We start from the raw sequence: 15,190 nt of genomic DNA on the forward strand, positions 1-15,190 counted from the left end.
AACTTCTCGCCAGCCCTTAGCAGCACTTGCCTAGGCCGCTGCTCTGTCCCGAGGACACATTGACGCCCTGGCCACCGGCCGCAGCGGCCTGCTGCGCGGGGCTAATGTCGGTGAGACGCTTCTTGATGTCGCCGGCGAGGCTATAGAAGGCCTTGTCGATGTTGATATTGCTCTTGGCGGATACCTCGAGAAAGGGGATGCCGAGCTCCTTGGCAAGCGCCTCGCCTTGTTCCGTCGACACCACGCGCTTCTCTTCCCAGTCGCACTTGTTGCCGATGAGGATCTTGTTGACGCCTTCCGTGGCGTGCTGCTCTACGTTTGCGAACCACGTTCGGATGTCTATATCACAGGGTCAGCACGGAGCCTCAAAAACGTTGGCGTAATATAAGCAAGCTGTTATCGATAATTCCTACGGCTCACTTGAGCTCCTCTCAACGCTTCCATATGAGGGTGTAGGGCATATATATAGCTAGGGTGATGATTGGGAGCTCTTACTCTCGAAAGATCGCTGGTCTGTGACATCGTAAACCAAGAGGATGCCCATTGCGCCGCGATAATAAGCCGTCGTGATAGTTCGGAATCGCTCCTGGCCAGCAGTATCCCAGATCTGCAGCTTCACGCGCTTACCATCGAGCTCGATCGTGCGGATCTTAAAGTCGATGCCGATAGTCGTGATGAAGGACGGTGTGAAGGAGTCTTCGCTGAACCGCAGCAGACAGCACGATTTGCCTACTCCTGAATCGCCGATTAGGAGTAGTTTGATCTATATATCAAGACCGCCGTTAGTATACTTGTGAATGCATATGGGCTAACAGCCAGTGCAAGACGGAAGGGAAGCCATGGCTTGAAGAGACCCTCGATGACTAAACCTTCGGGTGGTATATCATCTCTCCAGCCGTTGCGTGCGGCTCGAAGGGGGAGGCTGTGAACGTACTAAGAAGTCGTAGTTTCGGTTGCCCGACATTTTGTAAGAGGTCGCTCGTCGTGGACGGCAGAGAAAGCTACGGCGAGTATTTGATCGATCGTATTCTTTGTCGAAGAAGAGTTTGACGTAAACGCGATTCCTCGAGTTTCTTGATATTGTTCGGTTAGATGTCAAACGGGACGACGTGTCGTCAGAGGTGGCAGTAATGCTAATAGTAGCGGTAGCGGTAGCGGTAGCGGTAGGCTGGTAGCGTTTAATGTTTAATGGAGTTAATGGGAATGATAACTAATGATAATGATAGTGGCACATGTAATGTAGGTACTCTTGGCACAGGAGTAAAAAACAGCTATCTAACTCGGTTTGTACTAGCATGCAGGAGTACGGTGCACAGGGCTTATGGTTTCGGAAAGATAGAGCCTTCAATTGAATATTGAAGGTTTAACCTAGGTTTAAGATCTTTAAGATCGATAAAACATAAAACAACGAAAAAGGGTGGTCTACATGTACATACCTAGGTACTTAGGTATGTATGCATTTACACAGATGGCAACTACGTGTAATCAACAAACCTAAGCAACGGTGTGCATTTTTACAACCTAACAACTTAATCGAATCGTTGGCCCAAACGAGGCAGCCTCAACCCTTCCCAGGTCGGGCAGGTGATTTACCTCTATATATTACCTACCTATGTACCTACCTGTAGACACCTAAGTCGCATTAACCAAAGCAGAGCTATCACGCCCTAAGCGGTTGGTTTTTAGCGTGTAAATACCTATATACCTACCTACATACCTATAACCCCTGAGTACCTAATGTAGGTACCTAATGTAGGCACCTAATGTAGGTACCTCCATAAGGAGCTCAATGATAGGAAATACGTGGCTGCCTTTTGCCGGCGTACCTGGCTTATGTCAGAATGGTGGTGGGCACGAATTAGGTTACCAGGGGAGCGCTCCAGACATGTATCTACTTATCTACTATGCACATATGCATCTATTCAACATAGAGCTGCTTCGTTGAGACGCATTATCAGGTTAGGTACCTAATAGAAAAGGGGCTTATCGACATGTCTCATATTTACATGGTACTTCTTTTTCAACCGAATCCCATCATAATATTGAACATGTATTGAGCATCTCAGTTGTTTATTTGATACAACTATAGACAAATGTTATTCTAATCCGGAGTTTATAAGACATAATACCCCCCTGATCCGTCACATGCATTCGCTAAAATGTTCCAATAGCGACTTTGGGTTCGTGCAATTATTTCAACCACTTAGAATATGCCCAACGTATTCTATCCAAAGCTCGCAGCTGTGATTGGATGCCCTTGAGGTTAGCAAGGTCATCCAAGTCTTCCAAGAAGTCTTTCTCAATGTCGGCTGGGAGGAGATTATGTGCAAGTTGTCGAAGGACGTGAACCTCACATACGAGGAGACCGTGGTCTTTGTAGGATATGAGGTTGTTAGACGAGGGCGTCGCTTCGGATAAGATGCGGTCAATATTGCGTAGAACTCGGACGCATTTGCCGGCTCTCCGGTGTTCTCGGAAGCCTTTTCTGCCTCCGAACACACCACGGAGGTATTGCATCACTCCAATGGACACGAGAATACCAGGTGTAAGACCTACGAAGCCAAATACAAGTTCCTGGCTTTTCAGAAGGGCATCAATCCCGCTCATGGCGACTTCGATGTCAACCTTTGTCTTTTGAACCTGAATGAGCAGCGTTCGGACCAAGTCACCTCGCACCGTACCCATAAAGGGGCTGCGTAGGTCTTTTTCGTACGCGCGAAGAATCGGTGTCACATCTCCCTCCCGGACCTTGGCTCTGATTTCGGCAACCTGTAACTCTGATATTGACGAGGCGCCGGTTGCCACATTCGGCTTATCGAGAGCAAAGTCGACGACCATACGCTCTAAGCTTTCCCTGTCCGCCTTCAGGCTATCCCGACTCATGATAGCAATCTCGCTATTGTCGTCGTGGCGGATAGTGCCAACAACCTTTCGAACAGGATCGATAACCCAGTTGAACCAGAAGTCACGAACAGTTACGCCAAAGTCACTAACCCACTGCAAAATCTCCTGTTTTCTATTGACCAAGATGCGGAGAATCGTAGACGAAGAGAGGAGAAGCGCAGTGGCAGGGAGCCAGTATCTCACGAGTCTTGACGGTCGTCCATTTTCTGTTAGTAGTTTTTCTGCTTCTCCAAGGTGTTGCGGCAATTGAGTTTTTAGTAAGTCCTGAAGCCTTTTAGCCACTACAGCCGGGCGATTTGTTTCGTCTTCGTCGGCCAGGATCGACAACTCAGGATCCTCTTCAACGCCAGCAAAGACTCTATCTTCAAAATCGGCAACTCTGACATCCAATGTCAGGACGTCTTTGAGGACCATGTCCATTAGAGCGACGCTTCGCTCCACGACACCTTTCCATTCTTGATTAGCTGAGAGGATCATATCACTCTTACCGTCATCACTTCCGTTGCTGTTGAAGGCGAGACCCTCGTCGATTAAAACACCCAGGCCGCTCGAGGTCATTTCTCTAAGCCTTTTCAGCTTAGCTTGCTTCTTACGGGCCTCGGACCGACAAAGAGCAATGGGGGACAATATCTTCCTCTGCATGTTGGCGAGCGACCTTTCGTGTATGGTCTCTCGCACAATATTGTAGAATTGGCTCCATCGTTGAGCTGCTCCGGCCTGTATCGACTCTACATTGGATTCGCTTACCAAACCAGCGACTGAAGTGCCACCTCTAGTGTACTGTTGAAACCTAGTCTTGCTGTCCTTGTAGATTTCCCTAGTCCAAGCCCAGACTCGCATAGGGGAAGTTTGCACCAGGTATATACTGCTGTTCGTCGGAGACGACAGCACATCGTCCCAGTACCAGATGTGGTCACTCAGAGGAATGATCTGATCTAACAGAGTATCCAAAATAATACCGTATGTTTGCACAGTTGCCTTGCTAACCAATCTCCACTCGAGCTCAGCCTCGTACTGGTTCGCCGATATCTCCTCAGTCTCGTCCGAGAGTAACTCCGACTGAGATAGGAGAGACTGGATATTCCGTGCGGGGAGGGTACTTTGCGATCCCGAGGCAGCCGATAGGGCTTTGATGATCCTCAGCAGTTCTTTCGCACGAGGACTATCCAAGTCTATCGAAGCTTGGGTGGCGTCATAGCTCGTCAAGTGGCTAAAAGGGATGCGGTCTAGCTGCGCGTCCAACCGCCGTACTTGACTGAACAAAACAAGGTCTGAGCCACATTATCATCACTGGTAGAGATGCTCTTTTGTAAAACTTACTCCGCCACTAGGGACATTTTCTTTCTTTTTTTTTTTCTGTTGGAATTTAAACCACACGTACAAATCTTCTGTAAAAAGGAGAGATTATATGGGTCGATGCTCGGATGTACGGCCGGACATAATCGACTTGTCTAATTCTTCATATCATGACGGGGTCTGTTGAACCCTTGTAAACTGCGGTCTATCTAGGCAATCGAAATGGAAGCTCTCCGCAATGATGACTGGCAAGTTGCCGGGACCTTTTTGGATGTGAGTTAGGCTGACGGACCAATTGGGAAATTCAAATACAACCTTCCTTCCTTCAACGTTACCGTATGGATCTTGGGAAACGGCTACAATGAAACGATCTGAGGTTGCGGTGTGCCGGATGCAGATTTGTTTCTCACAAGTCGAACGTTGGTCAGTCGATGTTTATTGCTGAGTTGTGCCTGTTTGATGAGGTCATAATAGCGAAGAAAAAAAAATACAATTCAAAATTCAAGCTTCTCAAGCTTTGACAGCAGTGGCTGCTCTAAACTAAATAGGGTAAGGTACATGGGTAAGCACAGAGCAACATCACTCTTTTTGGCAATTGGTTGTTGGGTTAGGGTAAGAGCAAAAATTAAAGCAGATCGGAGCCGTCCCTATCCGATCAGGTGATTTGGCTGGGCTGCCGGAGGCTCGCCGTGGATTATCCGATAAAGTTATCTGATCAGCTAACATAAGTACTTAGGTACGTTGATGTATAGGTATTGTACGTTGATGCATCCATCTAAACTAAAAGGGTCCCCGAGCTTTTAGCGTTTTAGTGCAGATTTTCAGTGGCACTAAGCCACTAAACAGCTCGGAATACGAATACGATAGCCACATTTACTCCAAGTACCTTCACTATGTACCTAATGTACATACCTACCTAGTTCAATGCGCATTAGAGTTGTGTTTCCCCTGATGCAGCTTCTCCACATTTTGATGCGTGAGCCGGGACGGATACAGCAAATTCCAAGTGGTCTCATGGTGGCAGCATTCGAATGATTGGTCGTACGTCTGGTAATTAACCAGGATCTCCTAAATTTCGAAATCTCCAATCTCTCCTTATCGCCTCCTACCGCCTTTATTTTCTAAAGCTACAACAAATAGCAGCCGTTGTCTCGCCCTTTTTTCTCTCCCCTTCACAATTTCCAGCGTCGGCACAGCTCCTTAGCATTCCTACCTTAGCATTTGGGTCTTTCTTTCACTCATAGGAGGGTTTGTTCAATCGCTGTTGGTTTACCTATATTCCCCTTTTCGCCACCATGGCCACGATGTAAGTTCGCTTTACCCCTTAACTTCGAGCGCGTCTTTTAATTGAATTTGGATACTAACGCGCTTCGCAGAAATGCCACTGTCGCTGGCGTCTTCAGCCATCCCGATACGTATCTAAACGTATTCGAGGAAGTCACAAAATATAATGTTCACCTCAACGTGGTAGAGCGCGCTTGGGCGGTTAGTTTACCCATAAATTTCACACCGTCCAGGTACGAACAAGCGACTGACTCAGTAACCTAGGCCTGGTATCTATGGATGCAGAACGACACGTTAGCGACGGGTATCATGAGTTTCCTCATGCACGAGATCATCTACTTCGGCCGGTGTATACCCTACATGCTCCTCGACCGTATCCCTTTTTTCAACCGCTACAAGATCCAAAACCAGAAGATCCCGACGTGGAAAGAACAGTGGGAATGCGCCGCCCTGGTTCTTCTCAGTCATGTTACCGTCGAACTACCTCAGATTTGGCTTTTCCACCCTATCGCTACTTACTTCGGCATGGACTACGGCGTTCCCTTCCCTAAGCTCTCGACGATGGCCCTACAGATCGCCGTCTTCTTCGTTGTTGAGGACGCATGGCATTACTGGTTCCACCGAGCACTGCACTACGGTCCCCTATACAAGATGATTCACAAACTTCATCACACCTACTCCGCCCCCTTTGGTCTGGCTGCTGAATACGCCTCGCCGATCGAGACCATGCTCCTCGCTCTAGGAACAGTCGGAAGTCCCATTGTCTGGGCTTCTCTAACCGGAGAGCTTCACCTATTCACTATGTACATGTGGATTGTCGGTCGTCTATTCCAGGCCATCGACTCTCACAGTGGATACGACTTCCCCTGGAGCTTGAGGCATTTCCTGCCCTTCTGGGCCGGTGCTTTCCACCACGACGTCCACCACGAGAAGTTCATTGGAAACTACTCCTCCAGCTTCACATGGTGGGACTGGATGCTCGACACCGAGTCCGGTCCCGAGGCTGCCAGGCGCCGCCGCGAGAGGAAGCTCAAGTCTATCAAGGCCAAGAAGGCCGAGTAAAGGGGCTCCATAGCCTCGCAACATTAGGATATGCACTGGGACGGTGGGCAGGCCAGCTAGTGGCATTCCGCCGATTTCCGATGCTTGCTCCTGGCCATCAAGATTGATTGTTGGCCGTTGGGAGGAGAGATTGCCCGATTCCACAAGACGCGGCACCTAAGGGAACGATACTTTACGATTTTCGTCGATCGTTAATTCTATAGACATGGGGCTGGCCGACTTAATACAACTTTGTAATTGTGACGAAGAGAAGAGACAACTACTATCATAGATTAATAATAACCTGAACATCCTTCATTGGAACTTTCAAAAAGACTTATCGAGACATTTCTAGCCTTTGGGCAATAGCGGTGAAGTTGTGCTCGTGTTCATTCGTAAATTTCCTTGCTTCGTATGACTAGGTACTTGTGGTAAGCGGCCTAGTTGTACTTTATACTACATCTCACCTGTTGACCAGATCGGCCAGCCTGAAGTTGGTCATGGTCATACAGATAAAAGGTCCCAAAGATGTCTATTTTCCGTTATGGCCTGATGTCTCGGAGCTGCATGATCTCTGTTTTTGTTCTTTATTTCTTGGGAGTACAACAATCACCCGCGTTGGCGACAGCACGGTCAGCCACCCGTTTTAGCTCGCAGCTATCGGTCTCCTCGATAATCTCACCAAAGTCACTAGCGAGGCAGTCGCAAATCGCAGCCAGCTCGACGTCCTTGGTGGAGAGGCCCTTCAGATTATGCGTTGTCCACCGGATATATGTCGTATTATAGACCTGTGCGATAATAACGATCACATGAGTCAGCCGTTGTATTCCACAGGTCAGCAGATAGACAGCTCATGCGTTCCATCTGGTAATAAAAAAGATAATATAAGTCTGTTACGGCCAAACTCTCCACCTTTTCTAAAGACGACGGCGGCGATTTGTAGTCTTAGCTGACGAGCTTTGGTCTAGAGTTTACGTTGGCTCTAACACTGGCGGGCACGTGTGCAGGACGCATTCTCTTTTTATAATAAACGAAGGGACGAATGAAAGGAGTACAGTAGGGGGCACCTTACGTTGGACCATTCCGGGTGGTGGTTTCTGAGCTTGCACTGCAGTGACACTGCAGTCATAAAGTCCTAATACAACCAACACGATTAGTCGAGTCTACATTATCATTCGCAGCTAGGGCTTGTTGAGATGGATTGGCCATGCGGTTGTGAAGATCATATGGGCTTTTGAGTGTCAGGTCAGATCTTCCCGGGATCGACTACCCCGAGGACCTGGTGGCACCATTTCATCCAGCACTCGGCTATATAAAAACCAGTCGAGAGCCAAGACTGGCGAATAAGGACCCGTGTGGAGTCAGCAGAAGACTTCATTGCTCTCTCGTGACTAGCCATACGTTGCGTGGTTGGTCACGGCGCTTCTTTTCCCGTGTTCAGTATTGAAAATTGTATAGTGACGAGGTGCAACTCGCGCCGGGAACCCTGAAATTACGGTATCCCGATGTTTACGCCCCCGGAGGTCGACCGATCATGCTAGCAGCACCCAAAGGTAAACCTATCTGGGGAATAATTCGGGAAGCCATGTTACCCAGCTAGTCAGTCATTCAGGCTCAGCCCACCGGCAATTGTCGATGTTCCCCAGACCCTCATACACAGGTGCAGGTAAGGGAGATGATGCAAGAGCGGCTCTGTTCCAAAGAGGGGAACCCTCGGGAACGATTGCGGCCGAATAAAGCAAATGCCGTGGCCAGAGGTAGACGAGAAGGGAAACCAATGGTACGACAATGGAGACGCGGAAAATGGGTATGGTATGGTATGGTATGGCTTGGCTGACTCACCCACGTCTTCGCAAACGTCTTGAACTTGAAGCTCCTCTCCAGACCCTCGCCGCTAGCGACCAGTACCCACCGACCACCATACCCTGCTGATGCCAGCAAAGTCTCTAGGGTCCGTGTTAGAGCCGGCTCGTCGACGCCAGCCGAGAACTGGGGAGCAGGTTGGGAATTCGGGGGGCTTGCCATGACTGCTGCTGAAGTCGTGAAAGTTCGGCGAATCTGACCCTGATCCTGATCCTGATACAGGAGTGAGCACCGGCGAGAGGTTGCAACCGCCTGTGCGCCTCGGCGTGTCGCCCCGACGGGTTTGGTCGCAACTTGTGGTGCCTTAGCGGCAGTCCTCACGTAGTAAAGCAAAGGGCGCGTGTACCGGTTATACATTAGACGCGGCACAGACTATTATTAGATGGTAGAATGGATATGAGAATGGATATGAGGTGGTTTATGGTGGTGTAACGTGTAGAGTCTTGTCATATATACCACCTATAAGAGCTCTGGGATGCACACGGAAGCAGATTGCGAACTACCCTGGTATGGTCTTGGCTAAGGGTTGGGAAATGAATATGAATGGTTTAACGTAGCAAGTTGCTACAAAATATTTGATATTTCCATCATTTATTTTCTAACGCTTATATGGTGTAAGTCGGATAATCAGTCGTACTAACTTAAGTCATTTTCAGGTGGTCTAAGCTCATGTGCCACCTACTGGACGTACCTTCTCATATTGAGCTGCATGTATGGAAGTAACAGTCGTCACTATATAGAGTTTATTACATAGGTACCTACCTAACTTACCTAAGGTATTACAATCATATACATGTAGATATATGTATGTATTGTACCTTAGGTAATTTGTTATCTTCCACCAAAACTTACAATGGTAGGTAGGTACATAGGTATACAACGTAGCCCCTTTTCACTTCCCGAGACACTCGGCGATTAAAGCTGCAAAAGTTGCCGAAAATCGGGTACATTGTAAGGGCACGGGTCGCTTTATCATACCCCATTAGGGCTAACGTTCTCCTTTTCCAAATCTATGTCCGTGTCCCGACCCCCCGTATCGTCGATTGATGTGCTGTCAGCAGACGGCGGTGACAAGTTTTCGTCTTACCAAATTAAGTACAGCAGTTTTTAACGGAGGCAGGGTCTCTCTCCTTGTTAATTTCCGGTGCGTCGCGGACCGGACCACCTATGTTTCCCACGTGGAAATCTCCTTTCTCATCCCGCTGTAAGCCTGATATTACCGATGAGAAAATGGGAAGACAACTACACCGCCGCTGGGGCTGGATCTGCTTACTCCCGGTCGTAATGTTGCCCTGTGACCAACAGCGTCCAAATTATATAAATGAATGGATCGAGTGATTTTCCTATTTGTTTGTCATCGGATGCGATGATATCCCGTTTCGCGCCTCGCTCCTATATTGCTAACGTCCTTGAGGCTCAGCATGAGGATTATCATCTCCTAACATGTAAAACCCGGGTATTGAACTTCTGAATCGCTTTCGCGTTCGTTAAACTCCGGGATTTATGTACCCAGTACAGGAGATCCGGAGTTTTAAATACGTAACCGGGGTGTATTCCTGGCACGCGATTCCCTAATAAGCAGTATTTTTACACTTGGAGCTAGTATATTGGCTCAAATTGGAAACTCATTTATGCTTCCCGGTCTTAAGCCATGGATGAACGGCACAGGCATTTGTACTCAAGCACCGTGATCGATCAAACCCAGGTTGGTTTTAATACAATGACGTTCTGTTATGTCTGAGTTCAGTTGCCTAGCTTGCTAACGGTGTGATTTGCTAATATAGTCTTACTAAACAGGTTTTGATGGACTTAGACTGGCTGTGTTAGAGAAGTAATCCTCATTTACTCACAGACACAATGTCTTTTATCGGCGGTTGTCTTAGTCGCTAATGGGCACACTGTCGACCAAGTTCCTCCATGATACTACCTACGAGCCCTTTTTTGGCACAGTCAGCACCTTCTAGGTTATCCTTTGCTGATCATCAATATTCTCAGTCTGCTGGGGGAATAGCGCATATAGGAATTTCACACACGCAATTATTGTGTACGAAATCTTAAAAAGCGAGTTAAGTTTAAATAATCAGAAGAATGTATTTATATCAACAAAGATATAAAGACAAAAACTATTACGTAAACCTACTTACCTAAGTAAGTTGTTGATAAATATTTATAATCCTTTTAACCCTATCCCGCTATAAGAGTTATTAAATCGATTATTTCTAGCTAGGTAACCGACAGTTGGAGTTGTTTTCTCAAGCGTTATATCCGCTTGAAAATACCCGAGTTCTTACCGCGCAATATTATAAAAAAAAGTGTTGAGTTTAGTATAGACCTTAACACCAGTACTATAATATCTCGGGCTTTTTTAGTCCCAGTGTTTAACTTCTAAGTACACTTATAATAGGGCCGGTTTATGTACTTAATAGTTGCGGTTACTTCCAGTCCTATAAAAGGCACTGTTGTGTTAAGGAGGAAGGGTTATACAACTATAATGAGTAGTAATAAAACTTACATAGTACATAGTAGATTATCCTATAGCGATCGATGCCGAGCTATAGTCTCAGCACGGGCGTAGGTAGATCACATACATACAAACAGGTTTGTATCATATGCAATGTCAGCACCAACGCGTTCACGCCACTTTGAGACCCCTTCGTTCCGTATTCCTAATTGGGTTCTATTGCAGACCAACAGATCGGCGCTGCTGGCCTACATAGGTCTAAGATGACTTGTTCGAGGTCTGTTAGTCATCGGTGCAACTGGCTCACGGATGCACTACATATATGAGCGAATAACTATAATCATACCCTTATCTCCGACAGGGTTACGATCTTTACATATGTAATAAGACAGCAGGACGAGCTGAAAGATGCAAGCTACTTAATATGTAGGTACTATTCCATTTACATAATAGTAGTACTTAACAACAAGGATCAGTTTAAATAACTCTATCGGGATTACCGGGAATAATAGGGTTTAAGATCTTCGACTGTTTGTATAGATTATACATTTTGAGCTAATATTTATCGATGAGACCTTAACGACCTAGTTGGCAAATTACTATTGTCGATTTGTCTCTAGTATTCCGGCCCGAGAACATACGTTTCTACATTTTAATGGAACATATCGTTGCTATCCGTATAAAACGTGGAGGTTATTAATCTTATGTCAGTCGAAATGGCCGGTTTTAATATTGATTAACAGCGTACCTAAGTAGATAGGCTTTAATGATGCTGGCATGACGTGAGTGGTAAGTGCTGAAACCGACCTACAGCCTCTACATAGTTTATTTTATCTCCTAAAATATGAACCAGATCATGGCACATAACCCACTTATATTAACGAATGAAACACTGAGGAAGACTCGATGTATACTCTCTTGGGAATAGTGTAAAAATTTCAGCTAATCAGATCTGGGTGGAGTATGTGTTTACATTGGTATTTTTCATTTTAGGAGATAAGCCGCCTATAATTGGTACTGGGCGTGCATTCAAAATGTAAAGACGGTCTGCCATATAATATGATAGGATACCGCTGGCTGATATTAACAGGACTAAGGTAACATAAGGATCCTAGCTATTAAGTTGCATCTCCAACTTCAAAGCTGTGAGCGGTGTTGCGGCGCCGGGGTATGAATGCAATTCAACGAAGCAATTTCAGGCATCAATATGGTCGGCTGCTTACACGTTGCCAACCTTCTAGTCGAAGGCGCAGTAAACTCAAGATCATACCCCAAAAGGATCATACGGCGGACGCAAACCGGAAGACTTTGCCATGGGCGAAGGAAGCATTGCAGATACGCGAGAAACATTTCCTTCACCTGAGGGTATAGAGATGATAACTAGCCTATGGGTCAGGATAGTCTCGTAAATCCTTCTCGATTCTCCTTCTCCTTCTCCTTTAGTTATCATGAACAACCGGCCTATACATTGTCAAAAGTCGAGTGATTATCAGCCCATTGTATTGTGTTGATAACATAAGTAAAACAGGCGAAAATATATGCCGTAAGTTGATCCAGCATTCTCGCGATCAAGCGGAGGATGGATCGACCAGGATTACTAAAGCAACTATACAATATGTAGAATCGGCTTTTCACTTTGCCTTGGGGTAACTTAAGGCTCGTCTAAGTCGCTGAAACCCTTCCGTTTCTGTTGGCGGCAAACAGAGTAAGCGGTAAAAGACGCGTAATTAAAATCAAATGTGAACCTAACAGCGCAAAGGACGGACTTGTTGCCGACGACCGCCGCGGAACGCCAAGACTGCCAGGGAGGTGTGGAATATATTGGCCGGCGTATCAATCTCGATTTTTCCAAGACGGTTGGATTGGACGATGTGATGTTGAAACTAAAAAGAAATTACCTAGGTACCTACGTTAAATGTTGAGTATTTGCTACCTAGGCACTTAAGTATGTGAATAGGTATAAAAGTCTTATTCCCATTTAAATATTAAGGTAGACAGTCATATACTTCGTCTGCATCTGTACCCGGATACCTTAATATGAGGCTCTGAACTTTACGTTGGACCTATCGGCAGATTCGAATTAGGTACATAGGTACCTTAGGTACATGTACCTAACATACACGAGAGTACATACAGTAAGATTGTATGTACTATCAGTTAATATGCGATTACCTAAATGTAGCATTATACACGTGACAGTGTTACTAATATGAACGGTACCTAAGCATGAATAGGCAGTTAAATTCCAATTGTTTTTCAAGCCTTAACCGGCTTTGAAACTTCGGACCTACTCCATTTGATGTTGCTGTTTCGATAGGGCATGGTTAACCAGATCTCGTCACGGAAAGTTCCTTTTAGTACTTAGACTAACGAGGTTCCGTCGTGTCATCATCCAATCAACTTAGTATCGCATAGAACCATGTGCATACATACATACATATGCACATCGTACATCTCGATACCACATGTAAGTAGGTTGATATAACTGGGCTGCCGAAAACCCAAGCAGGGAAGCATGTTAAGTAATGAAACCGTGCCCTCGGAGGACAACCTCTTTTAGCCTGTTGTATCACGTAAGTCCGCGGTTGGAACCCGCGCATTGATTCGAGTTGAATGTTATTAGTTAACTAATGAAAAGTTGATGAAACTTTTTTTTTACGACATGTGTTCTAGCGGCCGTCATTTATCCAAGGTTCTTTTGTCATACTGTGACACCTTACGTAATGTAATAAATAGTATGTACCACCAACACGCAAAAGGATTGAAGATGCGAACCTTTATTTTCTTCATTAGAAGAACAAGGTGTCGCTCTTTAAAAATCCGTACCATACTATCGCCCCGGGGGTGTGTGTATAATAATTGGAGAACCGTATAGCCGAAGGAGTTCTAAAACCCGACGCTGAGCCTACAAAGTAGGTACCTAACCTAGGTTAGGTAACTATGCGAGAAAAGGCGTAAAAAAAGTCCGATCTTTATTACTAGTCTCTTCGTCACCCAGTCCAACCCCATATTATAATACCTTACTTAATGTTATACCTGAGTGTCGTAAGATGTGTAAATCGTCTTTACATATATACCAGCGCATGACTTAAGGAGGTCCTTATGCTGCTCATACGAGATGTAAGCACTTATTAAGTACTTGTAAATACGCTTTGATAGGAGTTATTGCGCACGTACACATGTTCGTACTAAGCAAAGTATGTACGGGCGTAAATGTGGGTTGGGAACAGTTGCCTAGAAGGGAAGGGGGCAGTCATAAGTAGTGCTGTAATGCTGTACGACGGCAGATGAAAGGAAGAGGAAGCGGGTACGCAAGACTAGCGAATATCATACAAGCGCGGCTATAGCAACGATTGGCTTTAGCTAAAGGAAGCAGCTCGGCCGATGGTGCGGATTCCGAATTTTGAATTCTACATCATTAGGTACCTAAAACTAAAGTTGTAATGTGAGGAGGTATCAAGGTATAAAAAATACGTTATGTACGTAAGTATGTGTAACCGCTACCTGGGGTTACCTAAGGCGCATTATGTACCTTAGGTACATATAAATGTACTTGACGTAGTGGCCTTAGGCAATTCTTTCTACCTGGGATCATTATCATCCTGTTTTGGGTATCAATTTTCAACTTGCTCGTTCGTTGTGGTTATTGCTATTGTTATTGTCATTATTATCATTAGCTAAGTTACACGGGTGACAAACCAACAATGATTACAAAGAGGGCACATCAACCATTCAGGTGCCTTCATTCCATTGCAGGTACCCACCAAATTCTCCCGGCAGTTCGCTATGCCTTGTCTACCTGTTACGCCCAAGTATTCTGAGATAGGGAATTGATTTTTTTCATTCTCCATGTTCATATTCTTCTTTTTCGTGCTATGGATCTATCATCCTTACAGCCCTACAATTCTAATTTCCATTCGTCCACTTGGGTTACGCTTGGCTGCAGTGGCACCTAGCTACCATTAGGTACCTACCTAAAGTACACTACCTTACACAGGTACTTAGTCTTGGTAGTTACGCATCGGTTGCACATTTAGGGCCAACACAAGCTGCAGAGTGCTGACAAACCAACCTCACCTTAAACAAATCTGTGATCAACCCTCGTTAGGTCTTATCCTCGGACATTTCGGCCGTCCACATATACTGTACCTAGGTAGGTAGGCAATTAAACCGCCAACAGGCAGCTTAATAACTTTTAATACCCCACCTATATTGCCTGTTTACCTATTTCTCTTTGTTGGCGGCGTATCCATTTTTTTTAAACTTTTGGACACTGTGTATGGTACTTATTCAGTTAATCCAAGCATCTTCGCACAAGCCACGGTCCCGAAGCAAAAAAAA

General features: G+C 45.8%; 4 protein-coding genes across 4 annotated transcripts; 1 reads left to right on the forward strand and 3 right to left on the reverse strand.

Moving 5' to 3' along the window:
* Positions 1-16: 16 nt before the first annotated feature.
* F4813DRAFT_379439 (NCA2-domain-containing protein) lies at positions 17-4,241 on the reverse strand (the record flags this gene model as incomplete). Its single annotated transcript, XM_049245455.1, has 5 exons — positions 17-339; positions 496-701; positions 2,204-3,621; positions 3,652-4,159; positions 4,225-4,241. The coding sequence occupies 5 exons, from the start codon at positions 4,239-4,241 to the stop codon at positions 17-19; spliced, it is 2,472 nt and encodes an 823-aa protein (XP_049102046.1).
* A 686-nt stretch (positions 4,242-4,927) lies between these two features.
* F4813DRAFT_312697 (C-4 sterol methyl oxidase) lies at positions 4,928-6,800 on the forward strand. The gene is made up of 3 exons (XM_049240898.1): positions 4,928-5,506; positions 5,577-5,685; positions 5,749-6,800. Exons 1-3 carry the CDS (start codon positions 5,496-5,498, stop codon positions 6,544-6,546), a joined length of 918 nt encoding a protein of 305 aa, XP_049102047.1. The 5' UTR covers positions 4,928-5,495; the 3' UTR covers positions 6,547-6,800.
* Positions 6,801-7,519: 719 nt separating this feature from the next.
* Positions 7,520-9,079, reverse strand: F4813DRAFT_350900 (uncharacterized protein). Its single transcript, XM_049242347.1, has 2 exons — positions 8,368-9,079; positions 7,520-7,660 (listed from the first exon to the last, which is right to left on the reverse strand). The coding sequence occupies exons 1-2, from the start codon at positions 8,743-8,745 to the stop codon at positions 7,547-7,549; spliced, it is 492 nt and encodes a 163-aa protein (XP_049102048.1). The 5' UTR covers positions 8,746-9,079; the 3' UTR covers positions 7,520-7,546.
* A 2,843-nt stretch (positions 9,080-11,922) lies between these two features.
* F4813DRAFT_350902 (uncharacterized protein) lies at positions 11,923-12,469 on the reverse strand. Its single transcript, XM_049242348.1, has one exon. It carries the CDS (start codon positions 12,197-12,199, stop codon positions 11,987-11,989), a length of 213 nt encoding a protein of 70 aa, XP_049102049.1. The 5' UTR covers positions 12,200-12,469; the 3' UTR covers positions 11,923-11,986.
* Positions 12,470-15,190: the final 2,721 nt, after the last annotated feature.

The sequence above is a fragment of the Daldinia decipiens genome, assembly GCF_022478715.1.
Source record: "Daldinia decipiens strain CBS 113046 unplaced genomic scaffold F4813scaffold_7, whole genome shotgun sequence".
Lineage (NCBI taxonomy): Eukaryota > Fungi > Ascomycota > Sordariomycetes > Xylariales > Hypoxylaceae > Daldinia > Daldinia decipiens.